Source organism: Drosophila sulfurigaster, chromosome 3 (assembly GCF_023558435.1).
Source record: "Drosophila sulfurigaster albostrigata strain 15112-1811.04 chromosome 3, ASM2355843v2, whole genome shotgun sequence".
NCBI classification, from domain to species: Eukaryota; Metazoa; Arthropoda; class Insecta; order Diptera; family Drosophilidae; genus Drosophila; species Drosophila sulfurigaster.
Genome location: NC_084883.1, coordinates 4,421,168 through 4,446,890, shown reverse-complemented (window position 1 = coordinate 4,446,890; position 25,723 = coordinate 4,421,168). Strand labels below are relative to the sequence as shown.

Below are 25,723 nucleotides of genomic sequence, written 5' to 3'. Positions count from 1 at the left end.
TTAAGTCGATAGGCACTAAGGCATCGGTATCAGCAAATGTCAGAAGTAGTTCAGTAACAGCAGCATTCATTGGTACCAAAGTCAGTCGTCACTAGTAATTACTAAGTTTAACAACACTAAATCGTGTACTGTTACATATATTATATTATCAATTTATACCGTATAAGAAATAACCAAAGAACATTTCTTCAAAATTCTTTCATTCACTCACTGGCGGAAGCATCAACAAAATCAGTTTGTGCAATCGACTCTTTTTTTTTGCTGTTAAATAAATTAAAAAAATCTTTAACTCTTAAGTTCAGCGTTTAATTGGGTAGATACTCACTTTTGTGGAAGGCAAGATATAAAATAAATAGCACATCGTTGTTTTGAAATGTTGAATACTAATAATACATATAGTAAGACTTTTTTTAATTCACTCCATTTAATTTTCAAAGTATCAAAAGAATCTTTTTTCAGCATAAGCTGATTCTTTAGCTTTATTTATATCAAAATAGTTGCTTTCATTGTTGATTGCTCGCAGCGATAAGATTAATCGATATTCACTATATATAACTTTTCAAAAATGTTAAATAACACGTTATTATTAATTTTCTTTATTCTATTTACTCTTTAAAATACAAATATTTCTGTGTGCGTTTCTAACTGTAGGGTGTAGTGTGTGTTTCTCTTTAATAAAACTAACTATTCTCTCGGAATGAACTTGTCAAAAAAGTCTGTCAGTTTAGCAAGGTTTTTCCTGAGTATTGTTATTGGTTACCATAGAGGAAGAAAGCTTTTTGATGCTTCCCATCGCATGCCATCGGCAGTCACAATGCGTTATTTTGAAAGTTTTTCCTTTCACGCTAAACTTTTGACAAGGTTTCGAAAGTTCAATTTGCCAGTTGCAGTTACTCAGTGCTGTACATCAGTGCGTATACTTGCTAACCAGCTGAAGTGCCTACAAGACAGGACTTATCACACCCTCTCACACACAGAGACTTACGCACAATTAGCGACCGCATGAAATTCGAAACATTTTCAACAGCGAGCTACATAATTGCGCATTGCTCATGCTTCCTTTCGAATTCTGTTGCAAAATTCACGCCGAACTTCATCAAAATTCCAATTAGCGCTTACACTCAATTACAAGGCAAAGGCGAGGCAAAGGCAACGCAAAGAGAAGGCAGCAGTGTAAGCAGCAGCTGCCAAAGACAAAATAAATACAAATACAGCCACAAAACTGCGAGTACATTAAAAGTTTTGCCAAATTACTAGCAGACTGCAAAGAGTGGAATGATTTTTGGAATACGGATTGCGATATACGGATTGGATTTTACGACAAAGGAGAAACGAAGGGCAAACAAGAGAGAAAAGGCTTGGAATAGAAATTGAAAACGAAAACAAATACCAATATAAACACAAATTCACTGAGAAAAGTAACAAGTCCAGAGGCAAGCAGCAAATCCATTAAAGTTTTAAAGTCGCGTCGAGTGTGGGAAATGGCGTCATAAAGCCGAATAGCAATGTTATCAGCCTACAGCAAATAGACGGATGCCAAGGAGCCGCAGGATATTGAAATTCATGTGTAATTATATATATTGTATACAGACAGCACACAAAAGCATAAGCAACCATGGAGAAGGAGGTGAGAGAGATGTGAGAGAGAGTCAAGCAGAGCTCCTGCTCTCTAATTGTTCAACGCGCCACATGAAACAATTCTGGCAGCAAATAAGTCTGTCTGTCATGCCACAAAAGGCACACACACACAAATACAACACACACACACGCGTAGGGTGAGATGCACAGTTACAATGGCAGAGATACAGATACAAAGATACAGACAGGCTAAAGCTCTGGCAGCCAATGGGGAAATTAGCCGAGCCACAGGCAGCAGCAACCTTCAAATGATTTCATCAACGTAATACGATAAATTTCATAATGAAACGACGCGGTAATTGGCAGCCAGCCTTTCCTTCCTTTCTCTTTCTCTCGCTCTCAGTCTATCCTTCTCTTTATAACTGTGTGTGTGTGCATTTGCTTATTATGCATAATTTTGGAATTATATTAGCTTGACTTTCTGTCCTTAAACAAGAAGGATTCCTAGACATTTTCCCAATTAAAAAGTATTTTTTACGCCCTTCGAACCCTTGGGGAAAACTCTCAGCTAAAATATAGTAAATGAAATCATACATTCTCAGCGAATTTTTCTTGGGATTTATGACGAAATTAACATTAACACGTTGAACCTTTTTGATGAAGCTAACAGACCATTTTCTTGGTTAATCATTGCGCATTATCTCATCCTCAAAGTGTTGAATAAAGAACAAAGCGAAAAGTTTGCAAATAAATGGGAAATTTAAGTGTATTAAATATCAATGCCAAACACCGTAATTTGTTTAATGGCGCTCATTTTGTTAATTAAATACAGATTAACAAAGTGGTTTTAAAGCAAGGTTGATTTTATGGCCAAATTATAAGAATCAATTAATTGCAATCGGAGCAAATTTATTTTCATCGTTATTTTAGTTGCATTTAAATTGTTAAAGTGACAAGTAAGAAAGTTACAGCCGAGTATCAAATTAATATACCCAAAAAAATACAAAATGATACTGGTATATTAATATACTACTTTGTTCAAAATATACCATAATTATTATATCGTAAATATTTTAAAAATTAAGAATTGCGAATGAAAAGTTAATTTCTGACACTGAAAGTAGAAGTAAAAATATTCAACTGTTGACATACCTTTTTCTATTTTTAGTTGCTGCTGAAAGCACAATTTAAATGGGCAACATAAGAATTAAAATAACAAAGCATTGTACAAATTGCGCAATTTACAATTGCAGTTAAACTTTTGATTGCATATCAATTCATTTATATAGATGTCATTCGCAAAAATCATACGTTTATTCATTAATGAATCACCTTGAGCACTCACACTGCGTTTAAACTCTCGAATTTTGCATTCACCACTTTTAAAGTTGAAATATTTTACGACAGAAAACAAAAGAGAATAGTTTGTAATTTTTGTTCAGATTTTCGGGCTATTTTTTATTTCTTTCATTTATGCTGAATTTTTTATGTGTCCGCGTGGTATTTGTTTTTATTTCATTTATTGCGATTGCAACCAAAAGAACAGTTTTTATTGTAATTGTTTTATGCACGCGCTCATCACGCTCGAAACGTTTTGTTTATGAATCGGTTTGTCGACTTGTTTCAGTTTCCAGAGCCGCCTGCAACAAAATGGCGACAAATTCAAATGCAATAAATTTATGTTTGCTTTTGCTGTTGCATTGGTTGCTTTTATTGTTCCTGTTGTTGTTGTTGTGTCGTGATTTTGAGCAATTTGTTAAAACAAATATCGGCACATATATATTTGACTGGTTTTTGCTGTGTTTATTCACAACAATATGCAGCTGCCCCCGGATTCGTATAACGATTATTTGCATATTTATTTACTTTTCTGATTATGCGGCGTTGAGCTTTAATTTGATTTATTTATTCAGCCAAATGTTTACAATTATTTAACATCCTCTTTTCATGCAGTATTGTGGATTTCTAATTTTGTTTTAGGTCAGCATAGTTTAAATAGTGTCATGACATCGATACGATCCAATGAAAAATTTGTATATTTTCTCTAGTTGCATTCCAGCTGGCAGCCTGAGGAAGCATTACAGAAAAATACTCAGTCAAGTTTGCCATGCGGTTATTTTCATGTCAAACTTTTTGCATTGTAATTGAGCGTAAAAGCAAAACTTTTCCTATGTTGTGTTGTTTTTAGCCAGCTCTTCTGAGAATTGCATAGGCAATCTACCCTTGGCAAGTAACTTCGCTTGGCAGCTGCGTCTTAGCCATGGCTGCCAAACATGGCTATGGCTGCGGCACAGAGCCGCAGCCGCAATTGAGGAAGCTACTCAAAAAAATAACTTGTACATAAACTGTAAACAACGGCGCAAGTAAAGGGGGAAGACTTGTTTCTCGCTTGAGGCTGAACTGCTCATAAAGTTCAAGAGCAACATATGTTGTGGCATAAATTTATAAAGTCCTCTGGCTTCGTTCTGCTTCGTTCTCCTTACAATTTTGTTTACTTTCATGTGGCCCAAAACCAAATTATGGTTAGACTTTTAACTTGTTTATTATGCGCCGCCTTCGCCTGTCTAAAAATAAGTTTTTTAATTTAATTTTAATGAAAATTTATGATTATTTCTTTCACACGCCACATTGAGAAACTTTCTTGCATTTCTTTTCATTATTATTATTATTGTTTTTGTTTTTGTGTTTATTTTTATTTTTATTTTTGTTGTACGAGTAGCTGTCGGTTTTTTGTTTTATTTGGTTTCTCCCTCAGCACATGCGAGGATATTTGTTTATTTGTCCCAAAAGTTTTGTGTATAAACTCGGTCTTAATCTCTTTGGCCAACATGCTTTGCTTGCCAAATTGCAATTAAAATACGAAAAATTCTCTATTCTCTGAAATTATTTTGCAAGTGTGAAATTTTACTAGTAAGATTTTCATCTGCCATGTGAGTGGAATTTGCATAACTGGGGAGGAAGGTGAGAAAAGTCTTCAAGTGAAAGCAAAACTGAGGTAAAACTTTCAAGGAAGTATGCATTTATTTTCATGTCACATATGAAATAAATATTGAATATTATGTTGTTGGATATTTTACGTATTTATTTTGAGAATACATTCGCTTGGCAATGTGTGAAACGACTTAAAACGAAAAAAAAACAAAAAAATTCTTTTATAAAATATGCTTTTATTTTGAAGCGAAGATTTTGTGAAAATATAAACTATTATTCAAATGTATTATTAAATTAATATTAATATTTCAACCCCTATTTTTCCTAACAGTTTTTATCTTAATTGATTGAACACTTTAATAAAAATGGGACAAATTGAATAGAGATAACGAACGAACAAGTAAGAAAGCTACAGTCGCTAAATACGAGTGTGCAAGACAGTGCGGTATTATTATTAAAATATACTGAATTAATGTATATCAAAAATATATACCAGATATTTAACCAAAGTAACTAAGTTCCGACTGGAGAAGTTGTTTTTTGCAATATACATTATTTTTTTTGTAATCAATTCTATAATTTATACCTTCTACTGCCTTCTACCCTATGGGTAACAGGTTTAAAAATAGAACAGTCTTTTCCACTTAACTTGATTAACCTTTCGAAAACTAAAACAAAGTGAATACCATAATAAATTTATTTATGATATATTTCCCTACCTTATTCATGATCTATCTTTCTGTCGGTCTGACTGTCTAATTCCTTTCTCTTCCCCTTGAGAGACGCGACGTTAACTCCAGCGATTCCATTAATGGCACGACATTTCTCGCAACGTAAGTGAAGTGCTGTATAAATATTAATAACGTTTCAAATGCCGTGCCACATAGCTGTCAGTCTCTTGTATGGGCGGCTGCCACATGCGGCATGCCACCTCAAACATATCAAAGATGGCAGCTAGGAGTATTGAGGAGGCGGGTGGCGTTTTACAATTGCGACAAATTGCATTTGCCTAGCTGGCTACAACTGCCACATATGAGAGCATTGTGTTCGAGTTAATGCCTCCGCTTTGTCTCCAGATTGTAATGCAGAGAGAGAGAGAGCGAGAGAGAGAGAGGGAGTGGGAGGACTGGCAACAAACAGACAGGCGACAACGCTGAGAACATAACCCTAAACATTACAACATGCATCATCAACATAATCAGCAGCAACATCAACAATAACATGCTCCCCTAGCATCACTTGTTCAACGGCGGTCGCAACACGCGTTTGTCATTCAACTGATATCGCCTCGATCTAGGTGCGACTTAGAAGGGGATTAGAAGGTGGCTGCGAGCTGCGGGGTGAGGTGTGTTGGGCATACGTGCTGCTGTCCGCCTACAATTCACGAACAACAAATTTAGCGATGTGCGTGCCCAGCCAGTTCATCTTCCACTTCCACAGTGTTTCACATTTAAGCTCTCCTCTCTCTCTCTCTCTCTCTCTCTATCTCGCTTTCTCTTTTCGTGTGTGTGTTTATATTTATCTGCGTATTAAATTGCCAGCTCGTGTGTTGAACTCAGCTCAGGCCTCGACTATTGTTAGCCTTTTGTTCCTGTTGTTGTAGTTTATGTTGTTGCTGTTGCTGCTCTGCTATTTTTATAGTCATTTTTCTGCCATTATTTTTATCAGCACGTGAACGTTGCGAGTCCATTTTCAGTTTCAGTTCGAGCCACAGTTTCTTTGCTTTCCCTCTCTTCATACTCCCTTCCCCACTATTTATCTTTGCTTGCTACTCTTCTTCAGCTTCTTCCGTCTCCTTTAAGGTTTTTCGTTTTTGTTTGGGTTACAGTTAAGTTGATACTCTACTCTCTAAAATAGCAGTATAATAAAATATTGTAATTTGTATGAACAACATTCTTTCATTTCAATTTAACCATAACATTGTGTTAAATTTAAAATAAATTAGCACCTAAGTGAAGCTTTATAATCGATTTACTCTGTTATCATAACCATATATAATATATTTTATGTGGTTATTGACGCGAAATGATAACTAAGTGAAGTTTTATTATCGATTCTCTAATTTCTCATTCTTTAATCAATTCTTTCGTAGTTTTGTATTGTCACTTATTTTAAGTTTTGAATAATACATAATGATACGTTAGTGGCACTTTATTGTAGATTCTCTTATTTCTCTTTCTGTTCTCGATACTTACTGTGTTTTGCATTGTGATATTTTAACTTATTTTAAGTGTTGAGAAATGCGTAACGATAATTTAGGCTTGAACTAGTGTAATGCATGAAGGTTAACGGATTAAAAGTGAAACAACTCTACAAGTTTTATAAAATTATAACTATGTTAAAGGATTTAATCAACATATTTAACAACTTTTAATTACTCCTTTTATTTATTAAGAGTAAGTGCCCAAATATTGAATTCGAAACTCATAAAGACCTTATTCATTCAATAAGCAGGCAGTATCTCGTACTTGTTCCTGAATCAACTTACAGTTGATAACTTACAAAATATATAGGGTATTTTGGGATAGCACGAACCCTGTCCGTGATCAGATGCGGAGTTGAAAGCTTTATGGCATCCGCTCTGAGGTTGGGGGTTTGATTTATAAATGCATAAAGTAACTGAAGCACTTGGCACGCAGCGAATAAACAACGTACACAACGTACGAGTTAATTTATTATTACACTAATCAAATCTATCTTTTAATTTAAATGTGCAATCTAAAGTAATGTTAATAGTTGTGGGTTAAATGTCTGGTCATCTAGTTGATTAACTCCTCGGATTATTTGCCAACTAAACAGAACTGTCGTTAAGCGAAATAACTCACTTTTCGTGTTGAGACAAAGATTTGAGGGCAACATTTTCATTTCAACGAAATGTTGCTCTAGGCTGTGTTCCATTTTGGATGACAGGATGTCGCTGAGACGTTTGTCCTGTGGCAAGAACGAAGGCATGTGGCACAGCCTGCCACAGCAGCAGTCGAGCTTTGCTTGATTGTCTTTCACTCAGCGAGCGGACAAGACAAGAGGAGAGGCAACAAATTTGATGTACTACTCGCACATGTGAAGTGAATGCCATGCATGACAATTTTCCAGCTTGCTGAGGGGTTGAGTCAAGTCACGAGAAATGAAGGGAGTGAAGGGATGGGAAGGGAAGGAAAGGGGAGTAGAACAAACACACGCTCCACGTAAATTTCATGCAATTTGTTATGTTTTATGTGCCTCGTCTGGCAGTCAGGGCAGCTTCAACTCTGATGGGGGCGCAACGTTGCGATCTGCGATGGTTGCTGGCAGCTGGTTGCTGGTTGCTGGCTGTTGGTTGCTGGCAACTCGAATGTTACGCCTGGGAATCTCAAAATGACAGACTTCAATTTATACAATTTATTTTATTAAGTCAAACATTTGTCTCTCTCCCTATACCTCTCCCTTTCCATCTCTCTGTGTGTGCGTGTTTGCCGTTTTATTAACAAATTGATGAAACAATTTCCGCAGCGTTTAATACGAGGCAATTTTTTCCTCTGACCAACCGCTTTTTGGATTTCCGCTCTACAAAAAAAAAAAGAAAATTGAACATTCTTGGGGTGTGGGATGAAATCAGACAACATTCCGAGTATATGAAACTGTCCCTTTATGGCACGTTAAATTTCACAATTTTAGTACACACATAAAATCTAGGAAATTGGCAAATTTCAATTGCCTCTCGACCAGCCAGAGAAGGATGCGGAGGACTCGACTTGACTCTCACCTAAGCGCACATATAAATCTCAATTTATGTGCCCTATTTAGGCATTTTGGGCACGCAGCAGCCATTTGGGTTTGGCTTTCGCTTTAGGCCTCAAAATTATTGAATCTAATTAACTTAAATGAAATGAATGAAGACTACAAATGCGCCTGGCAAACTCATAAAACTTCCCAGACTCCCAAGAACCTCCTCAATGCCATAGGCAATACGACGTGTGTGTGCGAGGCACGTTTAATTTATGGATGTGTATATAAATTCATTTGGAGCTCTTTAATTGCAGCTTAATGGCAGGAATCTTGTAATGTTCGACCATTCCAGAAGCTCTTGTTACTGCGCCTGAAGGTCAACAGATTGATTGAGGATTAAGACTCCCAGTCCAAAAGGACTTTGAAAGTCTTGTTTGTTTGCCTTTCTTCTGGCAATTGATGGCTGCCCAAAACTCAACTGAAACCTTATAATTAATCATTTACACAAGCCGAGTTGGAAGTGGGTCTGCTCCTCTAATATTTATAATGTAAATTGTTTGCCCAATTGTGGCTGCTTCCACAGTGTTTACTTTATTATTGTGCAGGCTGCTTAACAAATTGAATGCAAACAGTTTGTTCCACGAACCCAACTCAAATTCTTGTCTGACTTTGAATGTAAACTATATTCGAACAAGTAAGAAAGTCGAGTGTGCACGATTGTGAGATACCCGCTACCCATTAAAAAAAAAAAGCAAAACAGTAATTATTCCTAAAATATACTATATAAATAGACTGACTATAACAACTAAAATAAGCCGAAGGCTATATTTGGTATATCGATATACTATTAAATTTAAGATATAACATAGACAATATTTGATATATCGATAAACAATTGTATTAAAAACAAATAGGAAAGCTATAGTCGAGTGTGCTTGAAAGTGAGATACCCGCTACCCATTAAAAAAATATCGATATATAATTGTATTTAAAAACAAGTAGGACTGTGGGATAAATGGTACCACCCATCTTGAATAAAACCAAAAAAAGTGCGGTAATATTCTTAGTATACTAAAAAAAATACTAAAATATACCGAAGACTATATTTGATATATATACAGAAATATACAGAACGCTTTACTTGGTATATCAAGTTTTAATAAAAGTAAAAGGGGCGGTATTATTCTTTTAACTAAAAATTAAAAAAAAATATCGAAGGTTATACTTGGTATATCAATATACTATTACATTTAAAATATACCAAAGACTATATTTGGTATATCGATATACAATTGTATTTAAATTCCATATTGTTCATGCCGACAGACAGTCAAGCATACAGTTGATTGTGATCAAGAATCTATTTAATTTATGGGATCGGAGATTCCGACCTCTGCCTGTTACACGCATTTGCTGTAGACACCCTTCTACCCAATGGGTAACGGGTATATGACACGTATGTTTATTACGAGTGTGAGTATCCTTTCCAAACCCTTCTCTTGTAATCACATTTCTGACACGTTTGAATGATGGACTCATTGGCTCTACATCGATACTCATTGCACAAAGTGCTTAGACTTAGACTGACAACTGTAGCCATCAATGTTGATGTAGGCACAGGTAAATGTCAGAATAGCTTCCAAGGAATTTCTTGACTATGCACTTTAAGAAACTTATAAAATTTGTTTTACTTTTGACAGTCAAAACACAATCAGTGTTAGCCGGCAGGTAAATTCTGGTTCAGATTCGCTCAGCTGATGAATTTCCGTCTGTTCTTCTTTTTTGTGACTGGCACAAAATCAATTTGTGACTTCACTTTGAACCCTTCAATTGCCAGGACGAAGGCCGCCGGCTACAAACAGTAATGACCTCGTGCCACTTTCCCTCCAAATTCCGATCCCAAATAGCTTCATTTGCGTCAGCCAAAAAAAACCAAAAAGGTTAAGGAAAAATAAGTCAACAGCCCAGCAGATTTTTCTATTTGTCACCCGCAAAAACATGAAAAATGTCAAATGAAATATTTGCTTTTTCCGCAAAAAGAAGCAAATAGAAATTGCAAACGTCTGCATAAAATGTGTATAAATTTGGTCATGGTTTAGACAAATCTATAAAATAAAAGAAAAAAAACTTTTACGCATCGCGGCACAAAGTGACCCCGATAAAGTTGATGTAAGCCGTCGACTGTTAACAGTTTTTCGTTGTTCGTTGCTCGAACAAACAAGGCCAAAAACTGTGCGAATTGCGAAAGTTTTTAATGGATTTTTCCGTTTGATAAGATTAACAGAGCAACAGCAAAGAATTAAAAGCAACACGCTAAGAAGTTGCACTCGCTTTAAAGCTCTGCCAACAAAAATGTAATTTTCCAGTAATAGAAGAAAACCCTTTAAAAAATTCAGTTCGCTTTGTTTGATGTGGTCGGCAAAAATTTCTGTAGCGGAAGTCTTTCACTGACAGCTGAGAAATCAGCTCTTCTGCCTGCCATCGAAATCAACTTCAGCTGGCCATTGAATCTGCCCCTCTCAGTCCGTCACTCATTCCATCAGTCGGACAGTCAATCATTCGAAGCATCGCTGCAGGGCTTCCAGAGTTGTTTGTCTGTGAAATTTGAGTAGGCAATTTTAATAATTTAAGTAAATGATCCATCACAGTTACAGTTAATCTATCAAAGGCAGCCCAGGAGACATACATACTATACATATTTATGTATATTTTATCTTCTTCAATTTTTTTTGCTGCTCTCTTTTAGTTAACAAATTGTCTTGTTAAAAGTTTTCCTCTCCAACTTATTTGCCTGACCGCAAATCGCGCTGTGAAAATAAGATGAAAAGTGACTTGAAAAATCTGTAAAAATGCTTTGACTTTCCTCTGTCTCTGTGCGTGTGTGTGTGTACAATGAATGTGTGTGTGTGTTTGCGATAAGGAAATTTGCTGGCTATTAGTATTTAAGGCGTCAAGTCATTTATATTCATTTGGATATTTTTACCCAAATGAGACAGACGAACGCTTGATTGCCAAGTGCTGATGGATAATCGTAATGGCCAAAAGTGGACAGCCCAAAGGACACCAAGGACATTGAACTGACAAATGATTAGCAATTGAAGGCAGCTCAACGAGGACAAAAGGAAGACCAAGAAAAACCAATTTTAAAGCTCCTATTAAGCAGCAGTCCTTAATGCCTTAAATGGACTACTTTAAGGCAATAGATTTCAATGTAGATTAATTTAAATTCTTTGCATTTCTTGGTAAGAAAAAGTAATTTCCTTTATGAGTATCATAAGAATTTTTAACAATTTTCAATGGAATTTAGAAGGAAGAAGGATGTTTCAGATTTAAAGTATAATTTGGTAGAGAATATATTATAATGTGTAACGAGTTTTCAACAATTTTCATTAAATCACCAGATTTAAAATATGTTATGTTATAATATAGTAAAGAATAAATGGTTTTAGATTACACAATCATAGTTAGAATTTTCAAGAATTTTCATGCCAAAGCAAGTATAAAGTGTTTGGGACACTTTTGGTAAGGAACAAATTATTTTAAGCAATCCAATCACATTTCAGAGTAAAATATATTTATTACACTTCTTAAAATATTTAAGTCAATAGAATTTATATTTTTGAAAGAGTATTTTGCTGGTTGCTTTTCATTCTTTTTGTTCGTCGAGCAATTTACTTGATTAGATGAATGTATGTGATTTTTTTTATGTGCCATAAATTCACTTTTCGGCAATATTCTACGCAAAGGATTTTCGTAGGCACTGAAAAGTTTCCTCAATTGATTTGATGCCAAATGGAAAATTCCCATTTTCTTTTTCCAATCTTTCGTTTCCTTCGATTTTTCTATACGGCACGCAATATGCAAATTTTATGTTTTATTGCTTGGGCACTCATCAAATTTGGAAATCGCTTTTTTTCACCCGAATACGAAGTTGAAAGTCAATATAGAAGGTCGAGCTAAGTGAATACAAGAAGTCATATAATGTTATTATATATATAATATATGGTAGGTACCCCCATTGAGAAGTTGGGATACATGACCGACGAGGCAAGGCCATCAATCTTTTGATGGAACCTCTCACGTAGTCATCGCACAGCTGCAAATAGTTGAAGCCGCTTAGGCACGAATTTCTATTAAAATATTTATGCAAAATCCTGTGAAGCGACATTTTAAGCCACTGTTGAAAGGGTCTGAGGAGGTTCTGGATTGTGGATTCTGGATCGGGTGCAGCTCTCCGGCTGTGCGTGAAAAATTTCAGCAAACGATTTTCATAATCGATTTTCAGTACCTCCTCAATGGCTGTTGACAAGAGCGAGCGAATTGCGGGGGGCATGACTAAAGAGGCTTGTCAACCTTTATCAAAATAAAAAAAAAAAAAAGGGATAAGAGGCGCCAAGTGGGGATGAGAGGCCAGACAGAGAAAGAGAGAGAGAGAGAGAGAGCGAACAAAGCCGAGACAAATGCGACATGCGTCTGTTGACAATATATCAACATGTGGAATGCGGGCGGGAAGCCTTCAATATGGGCAAGGCGGAGTGGGCGTGGCAGGGTTCATCGCTGAGGCATCGCTTGCTGTAGTGGCTGTGAATGTCCTTGCTGGCTTTCAGACTCGTTGAAAAATATGCAAAAGCCAAGCCGGCTTTACAATTTTTCTACTTGACTTTGACTTTTTCGCATCTGTTGTCGTTGTCATCCTTGTTGTTGTTGTTGCTTTCGGTGCACGCCACCAGGTCAAGTAATCTTTAAAGTAGACCCCGTCCTCCGTCCTATGTCTGCCGATGCCCGAGAATCCTGCTGGTACAACGATACACTCGCTGGGCAATTCAAGAGCAGCAAAGCGCGTCTAATCGATTCGCTGGCGGCACAGAATTGCCTCGCTATGGGACTGCGACTGCGACTGTGACTGTGAGAGTGAGGTCCTTCTGCTCGTCCTGCTCGATTTGGGTTTTGACTTTGGGGTCGTTTCTGTTGCTTGTCTTTGTGCGGATTGCGCTGCTAACCCGTTTTGTGGGCGTATGTGACAATAGTTGTGTGAACTTGCTAGCAACAAACAACAAAAAAAAAAAAAGAAACAGCAAAAGATTAAGCACAACATGTGATAAGCAACAGTTGCCTGCTTCCTTTGGAGGCAGTTTCTAAATCACACTTCTTGCCACCCGATGTGAAGTGGACAGCACAAAGGAAATGAATGGGTGAAATGTTAAATGTTCTTGTTGAACTGAGCATTGAATGGAAATTAAGTTTCGCAAAGAAGTTTTTGTTGCATGCAACGAAAAACACTTTTACATCAGGGCAATCAAAAGCTGACAGCGATGAGTGATAGTAAATTGATTTAGTTTTTGTAAAACATTTTACAGATTGCAATGCATTCCACTTCAATTGTAAACAACAAAACAGTCTTGGACTACTAAATAGATTTAGCTTTTCTTCATACATTGTAGGAGTTACTGTAATTATATTTGGTATTCCCTTTTTATGTGTACTGGCTAATTTTAGATAATGACAAGTAGTCACGTTTTCAAATTTAACATAGTTGTTCATGTAAGAAGGCTACACATTTCCATTTCCATGCAAAACTCAATTCACTCAGTATATTTGAAGAATAATCCCGCTGTATTTGTAGCGGGAATGTGTAGCGGGTAACTCACAGCCAGCTAAAAATACTAAATACCCAACACTAAAAATGCCGTATCCATATACTATAACATAGAGTATAAAATATCCCAGATTAACAACCAAAGCAATTAAACCCAACTCCATCAGGCGTTTGTTGCCATATAAAACTTTCTTTTTAAAAACTTCTTCAATTTGTATGAGGTCAGAGATTGCTTCTTCTGCCTTTTACAAACAATTTCTGTAGTATTTGAATTATAACACAGCGTGAGTATAAAAATTGAAATAGAACACAAGTACAAGAACTGGCCTAACATACATATGATGGTTAAACAAGCTGTTTATATGTATGACTGTCACATTTACATATATTTAGTTTGATGTCATAAAATGTTTAAGCTGCTCTTAATGCAAGCAGTATTACTTATATTTAAATGCTTTGCAGTTTTGGGAATTTAAATTGTTTGATTGCCGTTGATTGGTTTGGTTAGAATCTAATGACATTTCTGCTATAAATAATAATGATTTATTGACATATTTCAGGCATGTCATTAAAGCAGTTGATTAACTTTGATTATTGCATTATTATACATGAAATATAACAGCAAAATATTGATTAATTATGGGCTTTTCTTATTGTGTCGATAGATGTATTGCCATTATTTGAAACACAAAGAAGCCATTTTCTGCAAATATTTGCTTGTTTGCTTAAGGTTCAGCAATCTATGGTTAACTATCAAACTGAGCTACGCATTGTCTTGTTTATATTTCGACAAACAAATTTACAGGGAGCGGCTAAAAGTAGGTGTGGCATCTTGGCTCTGGAGCTGTTTCCATAATGAAATGCTGATACATTGAACAGATTTATTAAACGTTGACTTCGTTGTCGACATTGTGGCTGCTTTCTCCTCTCTCTCTCCCTCCCCTCTCTCCCGTCGAACTCTAAGCTGTCATGGACTAAGGTCTCTCGCAATTCTCAAGCGCGTACTGTGTTCGTGGTTTTAGGTTGGGGGATGATTGAATGGTGGTGATGGAGCTGGGGGGTGTGGTAACCGCCTGCAGCTAAGCGCAATGCGTTTGTCAAATTTTGACGAGCATCTCCCGCGTTGCTCCCTTCTATCGATTTGGCCCCAGCATCCTTTGAAATCTATCTGTCTGTGACTGGCTTAGTGTGCCCTTAAGCTAAATTAAAGCATATATTACATTGCATTAATCCTTTGATGTCTGAGAGTGGTTTTTTCCTTCCAAACTTGTGTTGATTAAGCTGCGGATTTAATGAATATAAAAGAAGTGTGCGTTTCTGCTATCAATTTCTACATTTTAAAGTCTGTTTGAACATTTAAAGCAGGCATTTTATGGACTTATCTTGGCTTGAAGAATACGCAACACAAAAGCAGAGTCCAACAATTTCCGCCATCGAAGGCAAACAAATCATTTGAAATGTTTCTCCTATTCTTGTGCTTCCTGAGTAAACAAAGAAACAACTCGATTGTCATTCATAATTTAACTGAGACCTGCAAACTTGACAACATCAAATGAACACTAATTTCAAAACCAGGCTGAAATTGACTTGCACAAAGCCAATCTAGCAAAGGGAAGAAAAATGTTGGTCACGTAACCACTCTGCTTTTTGCCTCTAAGGAATAACAAATACAGCGAGGACGAGAAACGCATGATTAGGAGGTGAGAACGTTTCATTCGACTAAGAAATACCCTCTAAGCTTTGAATGAAATCAAAGTAGGCGAATTGTGCAAAGGAAACAACGCTAGGCACTGAACGCTAGATGGCGCCAGTGCATCTATAAAATTAGTCATGTTAAATGGATTGCACATGCCATTTATTATATGATTTATAGGTGACATCGATTCATTCGACTATGCAGTTTTGAATGAAATCAAAGTAGGCGGAAGGTGCTAGCGAAACAACTAACCGATAGATGGCGCCAGTGCATCTATAAAAATTAGTCATGTTAAATGGCAAGAACTAAGATTGCACATGAAATTAATTATACTAAAAGATAAACGTGCGTTCTTTGACTATCAAATTAGATTGTGCAAACTAAGCAATCCAAACAATTCCTTCGAACAATAGATGACGCGAGTGCCCATAGCAAGAGAAACGATGTTAAAAGACAAGAAAAATAATTGGACAAACAATTAATTATATTAAAGTTAGAATGTTGCCATCGTCTACCAAACTAACCTTTAAATTGTTTATCAAATTAAATTAGGCAATTAAGCCATTCATGCTATGCCAACGACCACAATACGGCGCCAGCGCCCCCAGCAAGAAAATGATGTTAAATGACAAGAAAAATGGTTCTACAAACAATTAATTATATTTCTTATGAATTTAAATTAAATCAAAATTTTATGTTTGGTTATTATTTGAGACAATACAAAAATGCATAATGCATACTGGCATCCCAAATTTGATAAAATCTAAAATGCAAATTAATTAAAATACGAGTATCGTGTATAATTGAAGTTCGATAAAATTCATTTAATGTTCACCATGTTGGAATAATTATAAAGTAAAATAAATGAAAATTCAAGCATTTTGATTCAGCTTATAAATTGTTTATTTATTTCGGAGCAACCAATTGTAGCATTTGCAACTGGCCGAGTCAACATCGTGAACTCAATGCAGACTTGCAATGCGCCTCGCTGGCCAATTCCATAACGAACAAGGACAACAAACACTCAGGCCAAACCGAGTCGAGTCGAGTCGACAGTGTGCTCAGAATTTTCCGCGCGTTGACTGCTGAAGTGGCAGCCGAAGGGAAGTTAGATGTGGGCGGGTCCTGCAATGTTCTTTTGTCACAGTCAGGGACAAAAAGAAAGAGCGAAGGAGGAGGAACTTTACATTTTAGGGGGCGGCTACCGCAGACTGGAATTACAAATTCAGCACAATGTCCGCTTTGTCATTTATGCATTCACCGTATAAATTAACCATAAGACATTTCAACCTAGCTGCTTAATAAGCTCTTAAATGTTCTTTAATCTTTTTTTAGGTGGCAGTGGCAGCGGAGGCGGCGGCGGCGGTGGAGGAGGCGGCGGTGGCGGTGGCAGCTCATCGGACATCTCCAAAGATCATTGCAATAAGACGGTGGACATCTTCGAGGACATTAGCTCACCTGAGGTCAGCAATCAGAATGTGGGACGACCTCTGACCTGCTGGTATCGCTTTCGACCCCTCAAGGGTTCGCCGCGTGACTTTGTGCTGCGTTTGCGCTTCAAGAAGTTCAAGGTGGGCCAGCTGCTGAATGCCACCCACTGTGACGGTGGCTATCTTCAGGTGAGTACAGCAACAATCGCAATCGCAATCGCACTTGCAACAACGATGTCGCTGATGACGCTGATTTATGGCATTGCCGCGGCAATCAAATCTAATTTATAACTTGGCGTCGTCTAAATGATGACACATGTCCTTGGCCCCCTCTTGCAATGCTTGACAGCTTTATGGGGCAGGACGTGCGCCATCCACTTCGCACTGGCAATTTATGTTTGAGTTTGTGGGATGCTCGCTTATCATTTGATTTGCTTTCGCCCCTTCGTCTCTTCTGCAGATTGTCGATGGCAATGCCAAAACAGATGTATCCAATCGTCGGGAACCCGGAATGTTCTGTGGCGAGGCCGAACAGCCGCAGACCTTCATCAGCGAGACGAGCTATGTGAAGGTTCTCTTCCACACCGACAACTTTACGGATCAGGTAATGCCATAATACTACGACTCTTATTAGTCATTACTTGCCAAGGGAGAACAACTCTTAATTTAGCCTTGTTGCAAGTGCACTTTGTAACAACACCTGGCTACATTTTTTAACCAGCTCCACAGTCTTCCAATTACGCTGAAAAGTTGCTGTCCTCGTCTGGCAAAAGTATGTGCAACTTGCAGACGCCAACGCACTTACTCTAATAAACCAGAGCTATCCTCTGATTGCTCTCCCACATCTCTTACCGTCTTCTTGTGTATTTATATTTATCACATAATTTAAGCAAAATATTACAACACACACAAGTCCTTGATGTCGTCGCCTTCTCTTGAAGTATTTCCATACACTGTCCTTAAGCAAAGATTGTCAACATTTAGGTTGCATTGGTGATATGGGTTACGTTTAACTGAAATAAAATTTACAACATTTGTTATTGTAGTTTTTGAATACATGTTCATTTTAATAAATAATGTGAATATTTTATAGTCTTTAAATTTATTAAGATTCTATCAGACTTTTCAGAATTTTATTATTAACAAATTTTAAATATGATAAAGTTATTTTTTCATATTCGACTTAAATAAACATTAACTTTAATGGATATTGACAAACTTATCGTCTTTAATTTATTAGTCAGCTTTACTAGTAAAATATAACATTACAAAGACCTGACAAATTTTTTATGTTAATGTTATTTGCAATAACTTTTAAAGACTTTAACAAGTAAAGACTTTTGTACAGCAATAACTGAAAAAAAGAATTGTTCACAATATTTGTTATTATAAGCATGTAGAACTTTAATATATAATAATAATATTTTACTAAACCGAACCAATTTTTCTTTAATTTCAAATTTCAAACATTTGCCGAAAACTGTGTCTGATAAGCAAAGGCTTTTGTACGGCGATAACTGAATCAAAAGAATTGTTCACAATGCTTGTTATTATAATCATGTAAAGCTTTAAAGATACATTGAAAACTAACCATCTTTCAAGTAGAATACAATCGATCAAATATTTTTAATGGTTTGAGATCATTGCCGAAAATTGTGCTTAATAAGTATGGCGTTTTTACTGAAGCATCGAAAAAAATCTATCCTTAAGGCGTTAACCTGGCTCATTTCATTTCAATAAGGAGTTGTATTCATTACTACATAAAATAATGATAATAATTTTTCTAACAATTTCTTTCAAAGGTAAAAGTCAACGTTATATGCGATTCCGTAATGAATATGAAGCTTATTCGATAAACTCATTTTACGAAATTAAATTTGGGCAACAGACTTAAATTTGTTTCTTCCTTGTAAGCTTAGTGTAAGCTGCAGCTGCATTCCTTAGAATAAAATGTAGGGTATCTGTTGGTCACATTGTCTGCCTCGTTAGCTAGGTGTTTTATTTGGATTTTTCCCCATTCACATTTGCAGTCTCATTTTGCGTTCTTTTTTGCTTGTTGGCTTTGGCTGTGACCTATGTTGCTCTATCTGCTTGGCTGCATTCATGCAACTCACTTTCGCACTTAGCCCGCCATCCTTATGTAGTGCACCACATATGTATGTATGTATGTATGTAGTATAATACAGGTATACAACACATAAGTATATATAGTATATATATATGTATATTTCTGCATGCATTATTCAGCTGAACGTCTAGGGTGTGGGAGTCGTCTCCTCGTGTCCTGGCTTGATTCTCGTCCTGTGCACGTTGACTGCCGTCTAGTTGGTGTCTGTCGCTCCCCTTTTGGACTGACTGGCGACTCGTTGCCGCTTGCAGGTTTTTCCTGCTGTTGCTTTTCACAACTTGAATTCTATTTAGCCCCGCTCCTCTTGTTGTTTTTCGTTCCGTGACTCTCTCTCGGATTTTATATTATATATTTTTTTGTGCAGTTTCTGACGTGTTGTATTTACATATATCAAATTAAAGAAAAGTTTGCAGGAGTTTTAAAGTATTGTTTTACATTATTTGATACGCTAATCTATTAGGAAGTTACGCTGCCAATTTATTATGTTTCTGCTGTGTCGATATTGCAAATCTGCCATAGAGTCAAACTGTTTTAATACGTTTTCTGTTTCCAATCTCCATCTTGAGTGACTTTCAGTAGCTCCAGCAGCCGATTCTTTGCTTAGCTTATTGCATTCAGTTCAGTTGATGGCTTAACTCCATACTGCAACTTACAAGTTGCATGAAGCGCAAACACAACACACACAACACAGCAGCTAAACTAGGAGATAGACTGCTGCTGCTGCTTCAACTCCTGCCCTCCAGAGTGTCTTATGGACACCTTAATGGAGTCATAAATATTTATGAAAACTCGTCCCGTCTCGCTGCCTGGAGTTGGCTTCGCTTGGCTTGGCTGGCTGGCTGGATGGCAGACTTGGGGGCGTTATGTGCTTTGTTTTTGCCACGCTGATTTTGCCAGAGTTTTCCTCGTCTGAACACATTTCTGGCACTTATTTTGCGCGAATGCGCTGGAAAATGCGTTACGTTGCAGGGCATCGCAAAAAGAAAGAAAGAAGGAGAGAGTGCCAGTATCATCCATGATAATAAATAAAAATAATAGAGCCCTGGCAGGTAATAACGTTGCCACGTTCACAATTTAATGAGCGGAGTGAAAGTACAGCAAAAAAAAGTTAAAGCAACTAAAAACAATTTGGCATTAACATTATTTCAATTCGAATAAATCAAAAATAAATTGCCTGACAAATGAATCTGACTCTGAATCTGAATGATTTTTAATTTATTCGCACCCCGAAAAATTCGCCATATTAAAATGAGACGACGTTGTTGTTGGGGGCACGGTTAATGACAACGAATTCGCTGCTGTCGATGCTGCATCATCATCCATAACATCATCGTTCGCATTTCACGAATATTCAATGCATCGAAAGTCGTATAATGCGGCAAATATGAGTGGGGAATGCGGCATCCATGCGGCGTTTGACAGTTTTCGAGGCATGCCCATGCACGTAACAGCTGCCCCTGACTGCCGACTGCTGACTGGCTGAAAGGCCACCAACCAGGTCCACGTCTAGGTTCAGGTCGTCCTTCGACTGCGTTGCTGCCATTGTTCACATCGTTAAGTGGCGCTAACGTCATTGACGCCGGTAACGCATTTAATATTGACATGTGCATTACGCACCAAGTACCAAGTACCGAGCTGCGAGCTGCATGCACCATGCTGCACCATGCTGCATGTTGCATGCACCGAGCAGGACTTGCCGCAGTGCCACAGCTCTGCTCCAATGGATTATGATGATGATGATGACGATGAGCAGGATGACGATGACGATACCGATGCACAGATAATTGTCAATAAAATGGAATATATTCTACTTATATATTGCGATTATGGCAACAAGATACTGATGGCTTTCAACTATCGATTTGATATCCTTAGCGCATTTCTGTTCTCTTGAACTTTAAACTTCCTCTCTCTTCTAATGTGAAGTACTCGATATTTTATAATTCTAGTCTTCAATCAGAAAATACCAATTAAATACAAAATTTGGTACATAATTTTAGTAAATATTAAATTATGTTACTTACTGTTTTTCGTAGTTAACAGTAATTGATATTATTGTCAAACTATTAGTTGACTTTTGTTGATCAGAATTCTGTTATTTTTCTAGCAAGTCACAAACTCAATGGAAATACATTTAAAAAATAATAAATATTTGTTTAAAACTTGTATTTCAAGTAAAATATAACACTCCTAAATATTTCTGTGGTACGGAAAAAAGCCGCTAAAATGATGAATAAAATATTGAGTCATAATTGAACCAAGAAGATAAAATCTTAAATTAAGATCAAAATTCTGCAAAAATTCTAGATTACCCATTATTGAAATTCAAGATTATAATCTTGTTTCAGGAATGGCAAGCTCTCAATATTGAACCAAGATGGCAAAGTAAGAAATAATGATTCAAACAATGTAAAATTAAGATTGTTTAAAGCAAAACAGCAACAAAATAGTTTTAAAGTATTTTTTTTTTTGTCGCAAAATTAATAACATTCATTCTTTTTTAACTATAGTGAAATTAAATTGATGAAATTGCAAATTCGAGCTACTTTATAATAAAGGAAATTCTAATCTCTGAAGATTTCAATGTACCGAAAAAGTTGTAGATTTCATGTTTTGCATTTCTAATTTTAAAATATTATTACCGAAAAATCTGATAGAATACAAAACTTTAATATTTACTCCAATTACTTTACAAGGGTCAATTTAAATATCAAGAAAATTTAAACAGCTTAATATTCGAAATTTCTTGTTTGTACTATATTAAGATATATTAATAATTGAGACTTGGTAATCATTTTTTCAGTTAGCGTGTCAGAATTGAAATACAGTCAGGTTTAGATATTTGGCATCATCATCGTGTATTTGATTTTCCAACTGGGGTTACGCAACGGAAGAGCTGCTGGGCCTGCGTCAATGCAGCTGCGTCATTAGTGCTGATGAGGTGCATGGCCAGAATAGGGACCAGAAAAGGGGTCAGGTCAGACTGTGATGATGATGATGATGATGATGAGCCAAAGGGAAGGCAGGGCCAGAGAAGGCAGCGAACAAGAGTGGAACGTGTCGCGTTGGCAAACAGCCACACAACGGTTGACAACGGCGAACACACAAAATACAATGTTTTCATCTCAGACTAACGCACAGCAAAATCAAATTTGAGAAGAAGGCGAGGGAGTGCTGTAGGTGCGGGGGAGAAGGCGGTGCAATTGTCTGTCTGGCGCTGCAGCGGGAAATTGACAAAATTCATCAAGTAGGTAGGCATCGCATAGCTACTAATGGCATGCAGTTTAGCGTGGCATTGGACAGCAGTGCGTATACGTGATTTGCGTAGTGCTTAACGAGGAGAACGGCAACTTTACTTAAACACGCATAGATTTCAACTCATTTAGCTTGATTCTTGATTCTCTGTTCTTTGTTCTCTTTGCAGACCTACTTCACATTCGATTCACGCGCCGAGCAACAAACCGAAGTCTATTTGCGCTATGGCCAGCATCCGGAATTGTATCCAAATCGTCGTGGCGAAGTTGTGCAAGGGTGCGTATACGTAATGAACTTTAACACGAGAGAGAGAGAGAGCGAAATGAAATCAGATACGAACTGAAAGACTGCCCGCTGTGACCCCCTTGGCTTATCGATAATGTTTAGCGCCTTTGTGCTTCATTTTTATGTGCCCGAAGGATGAGGCGGTTGGTTGGCAGTGGGCGTGGCTGACAACTGACAGTTACTACTTTGTAGCCAGCGATGCGTTAATTTAATTTTATTATGTTGCACGCAACTTGAGTGGTTTTTGAAGGCAGCGATGTCTTTGACAATTTCGAGAGTTGTCCTTCCCCTCTATCAACTAAGGACATTCCATAATCATATGCGAAGGACGCGGAGCGGGACATGAATGCTGGCAATGCGGCAACAGAAGGTCGCATAAAATTGAATTACAATTTACGAGTGGGCGTGGCAAGGCGGCACTGCGGCAACATAAACTCGCGACAGGCTGAACAAACTGGGAGCTTGGAAAAAGTGGGAGACAGCAAAATGAGCATTCAGTTATCCCGAAAAACTTTGCAGACATTAAATTTCATTTGATTTCGCTCGCTTTTTTCCACGACGTCGTCTAACTTTTATCTTAATAAAATAAGTTGCAAGTTTTGAGCATTGCTATATGGAATGTGAATTTGGCACAGGCAAAAGAGCAAAGACATTTCTAGTATCTCAGCGAATATTTTATGCATACAAAGTACAACTTTGCTGCTAGCATTTTGTGATTGCAGCTTTAGCGCAGTATTAAAGCGAATATTTCACTCTTTAAGTATTACTCTAAGCTGCCTTTCATCAATCGTATTGAACTGTTTCGACACTTTAAACAGACAAAAAGAACAGACAGTTAAGCATGGGGATTGAATTCCAGACTAAATCCCAATCCAATAGCAAAAGCAAATACAAATACAAACAAAACAGCCGCCCACATGGCCAATATGATTTTTATGCTAATTCTGTGGTCACGCGCAGCGATATCGACCTAACCCAGCTACAAAAGTAAACAAACAGAAACTGAACGAGATAAATACTCTTTAGAATCTTTTTATATAAATGAAATGCGCCAGTCTAAATTAGTTTATTTGGATTCAAGTTTTTTTTTATAGAAAATTGTTATCAGCGTAATCCAAAAATATATATTATACATTGTGTGTTGATAGATTAGACAATGAATATGGGCAATTCTCTGGCGAAAAATATCCTTTACCACAACATTTACAGTGATAAAAACAATGAGTAAAAGTTATTCTTATAGCTCTGGCTTAGCATTATATTTAGAGATAAAATTGATTTCAGGAACTTTTTTGTGTTTTACGATACAATATATTCATATGAGTTCATTAATTTTTGCTATTGTGTTATAACAGAAAAATAATTTCAAAATCATTCTTAGCTCTAAAGAAAGTGATAAATAGCTAAAAGATTCATCTTTACTTAAAATAAAACACGTTTTGGAATATGTTTTTTTTTTTACTTTAAATAGTATTGCATAGAACATTTTCTCCAGAGAATTACCCATTTACAGTTATTATCAAGTTCAAAGCAAGCCACCCTTTATTAAATTTAATTTAAAGGGTAGTCAACGGAAGCCAAACGACAAGCAAATGAATGGTGAATGTGAATGGGAATGGAAATAAAAAGCGAAGTAGAATGGTGAAATTTAGAGCACAAATACAATGGTAAATGGTAATCATATTTAGGCAAACTTCGCAGCGGAGTGACAACCCTGGCAATGCGTTTGTTTGACTTGAACAAATTGAAAATTATACGCACGGCTTTCTTTACAATATTACAGTTGTTTTTGTAATTCAAGAGCAATTTTACAAGGTTGCCTCTGGAAGGCAAGCCAAAGCAAGGAAACTGCTCAAGAATTTCCAAATCAGTGAACACAATTTTCTGCTTTTGTTGTTCTTCGTTGCCCTTTCCGTCTGTCGGTCCGCCCTCGAGAATCTAACAGCCTGCCTGACTGCCTGCCAGGCAATTCCAGCGATTAATTTGTTGGATTTGTGCCCAAGAGGAAAAACTAGCGAAAGAGAAAGAGAGTGGGGATAGAGAATACAAGATTTGGAGAAGAGATTGGCGACATTTATTGACGGCATTTAATGTTGCGACCAGGGAGTGGAACCAAAGCTACAAGGACGGAGAATAACCCTAAAATAGAAAATTAAATTTAATTACAATTTTCATATAATATTTGTATTTCTTTCTCTTCCAGTTCGTACTGCGAGCGTGAATATCGCGACTGCCGTCTGCAGACCTGCTACGTTCAGTCTCCGGCGTATCCTGGACTTTATCCTCGAGCCTTGAACTGCCGATATAAGCTGCACACTCGACAGCCGTACATCAAGTTATATCTGCAGAACGAACAGTTTGCGGTCGATGGTCAAAGGTAAGCGAGAGAGAGAGAGCTAGAGTTTCCACTCGCTGGACATTCTCTGGGCATATGCAAATTTTGGAAATTGGCGAGAGAAATTAGCGCCAAGTTTAACACCCTGTAATTTGTCATTTTGGCACAACGATGGCAGTGATGCAATTCCGAAAATGCTAGCAATATTTTTTCAGACCTTTTTTTTGTGTTGTTGGCGAACAGTCAACATTACGTGTGTTGTGCCATCGACGTTGTTGTAATGCATTTGGCATGCTGACAATGACAATTTGACAGAGCGCTCTGGAAAAATTGGCACCAATTTCATGGCAAACGCTGGCGACATGTCACACACCCAATCCGACTCCCAACACAGCTTTCCCATTTCCATTTGCATTCCCAGTCAAAGTCGCAGTCGCAATCAGAGTCCCAGTCGCAGTCGCATCAACATTACCGTGACAACTCCTGAGTCCTTTCTCCTGGCTGTCTCTTCTATCTGCCCACACTCAAATTGCCTGGTTCAAGGATTTGCAATTGCAGTCATTGTTGATTTACTATTATTAATGCGAAAATGATGAAATTGTCTCAAGACAACTTAAAGCCATCAAGAATGTCATTTAAATGAATGAATAAGAAAGAAAGCTGCAGTCGAGTGTGCTCGACTGTAAGATAACCGTTACCCATTTTGAATAAAAGCAAAACAGTACAGTATGATTCCTAAAGTGTAAAATATACCAGATTTGAAGACCAGTTTTTAAGGTGTTTT

The 25,723-nt window shown here is 37.1% G+C and overlaps 1 protein-coding gene across 1 annotated transcript in view; it reads left to right on the top strand.

Annotated features, from left to right (window-relative positions):
- Positions 1-25,723, top strand: part of LOC133841724 (uncharacterized) — a 78,787-nt gene that overhangs the window by 38,417 nt on the left and 14,647 nt on the right. The window contains 4 exon segments of the mRNA XM_062274414.1: positions 16,842-17,125; positions 17,397-17,540; positions 22,489-22,595; positions 24,808-24,981. Of these exon segments, the coding sequence (XP_062130398.1) occupies positions 16,842-17,125; positions 17,397-17,540; positions 22,489-22,595; positions 24,808-24,981 (709 nt within the window).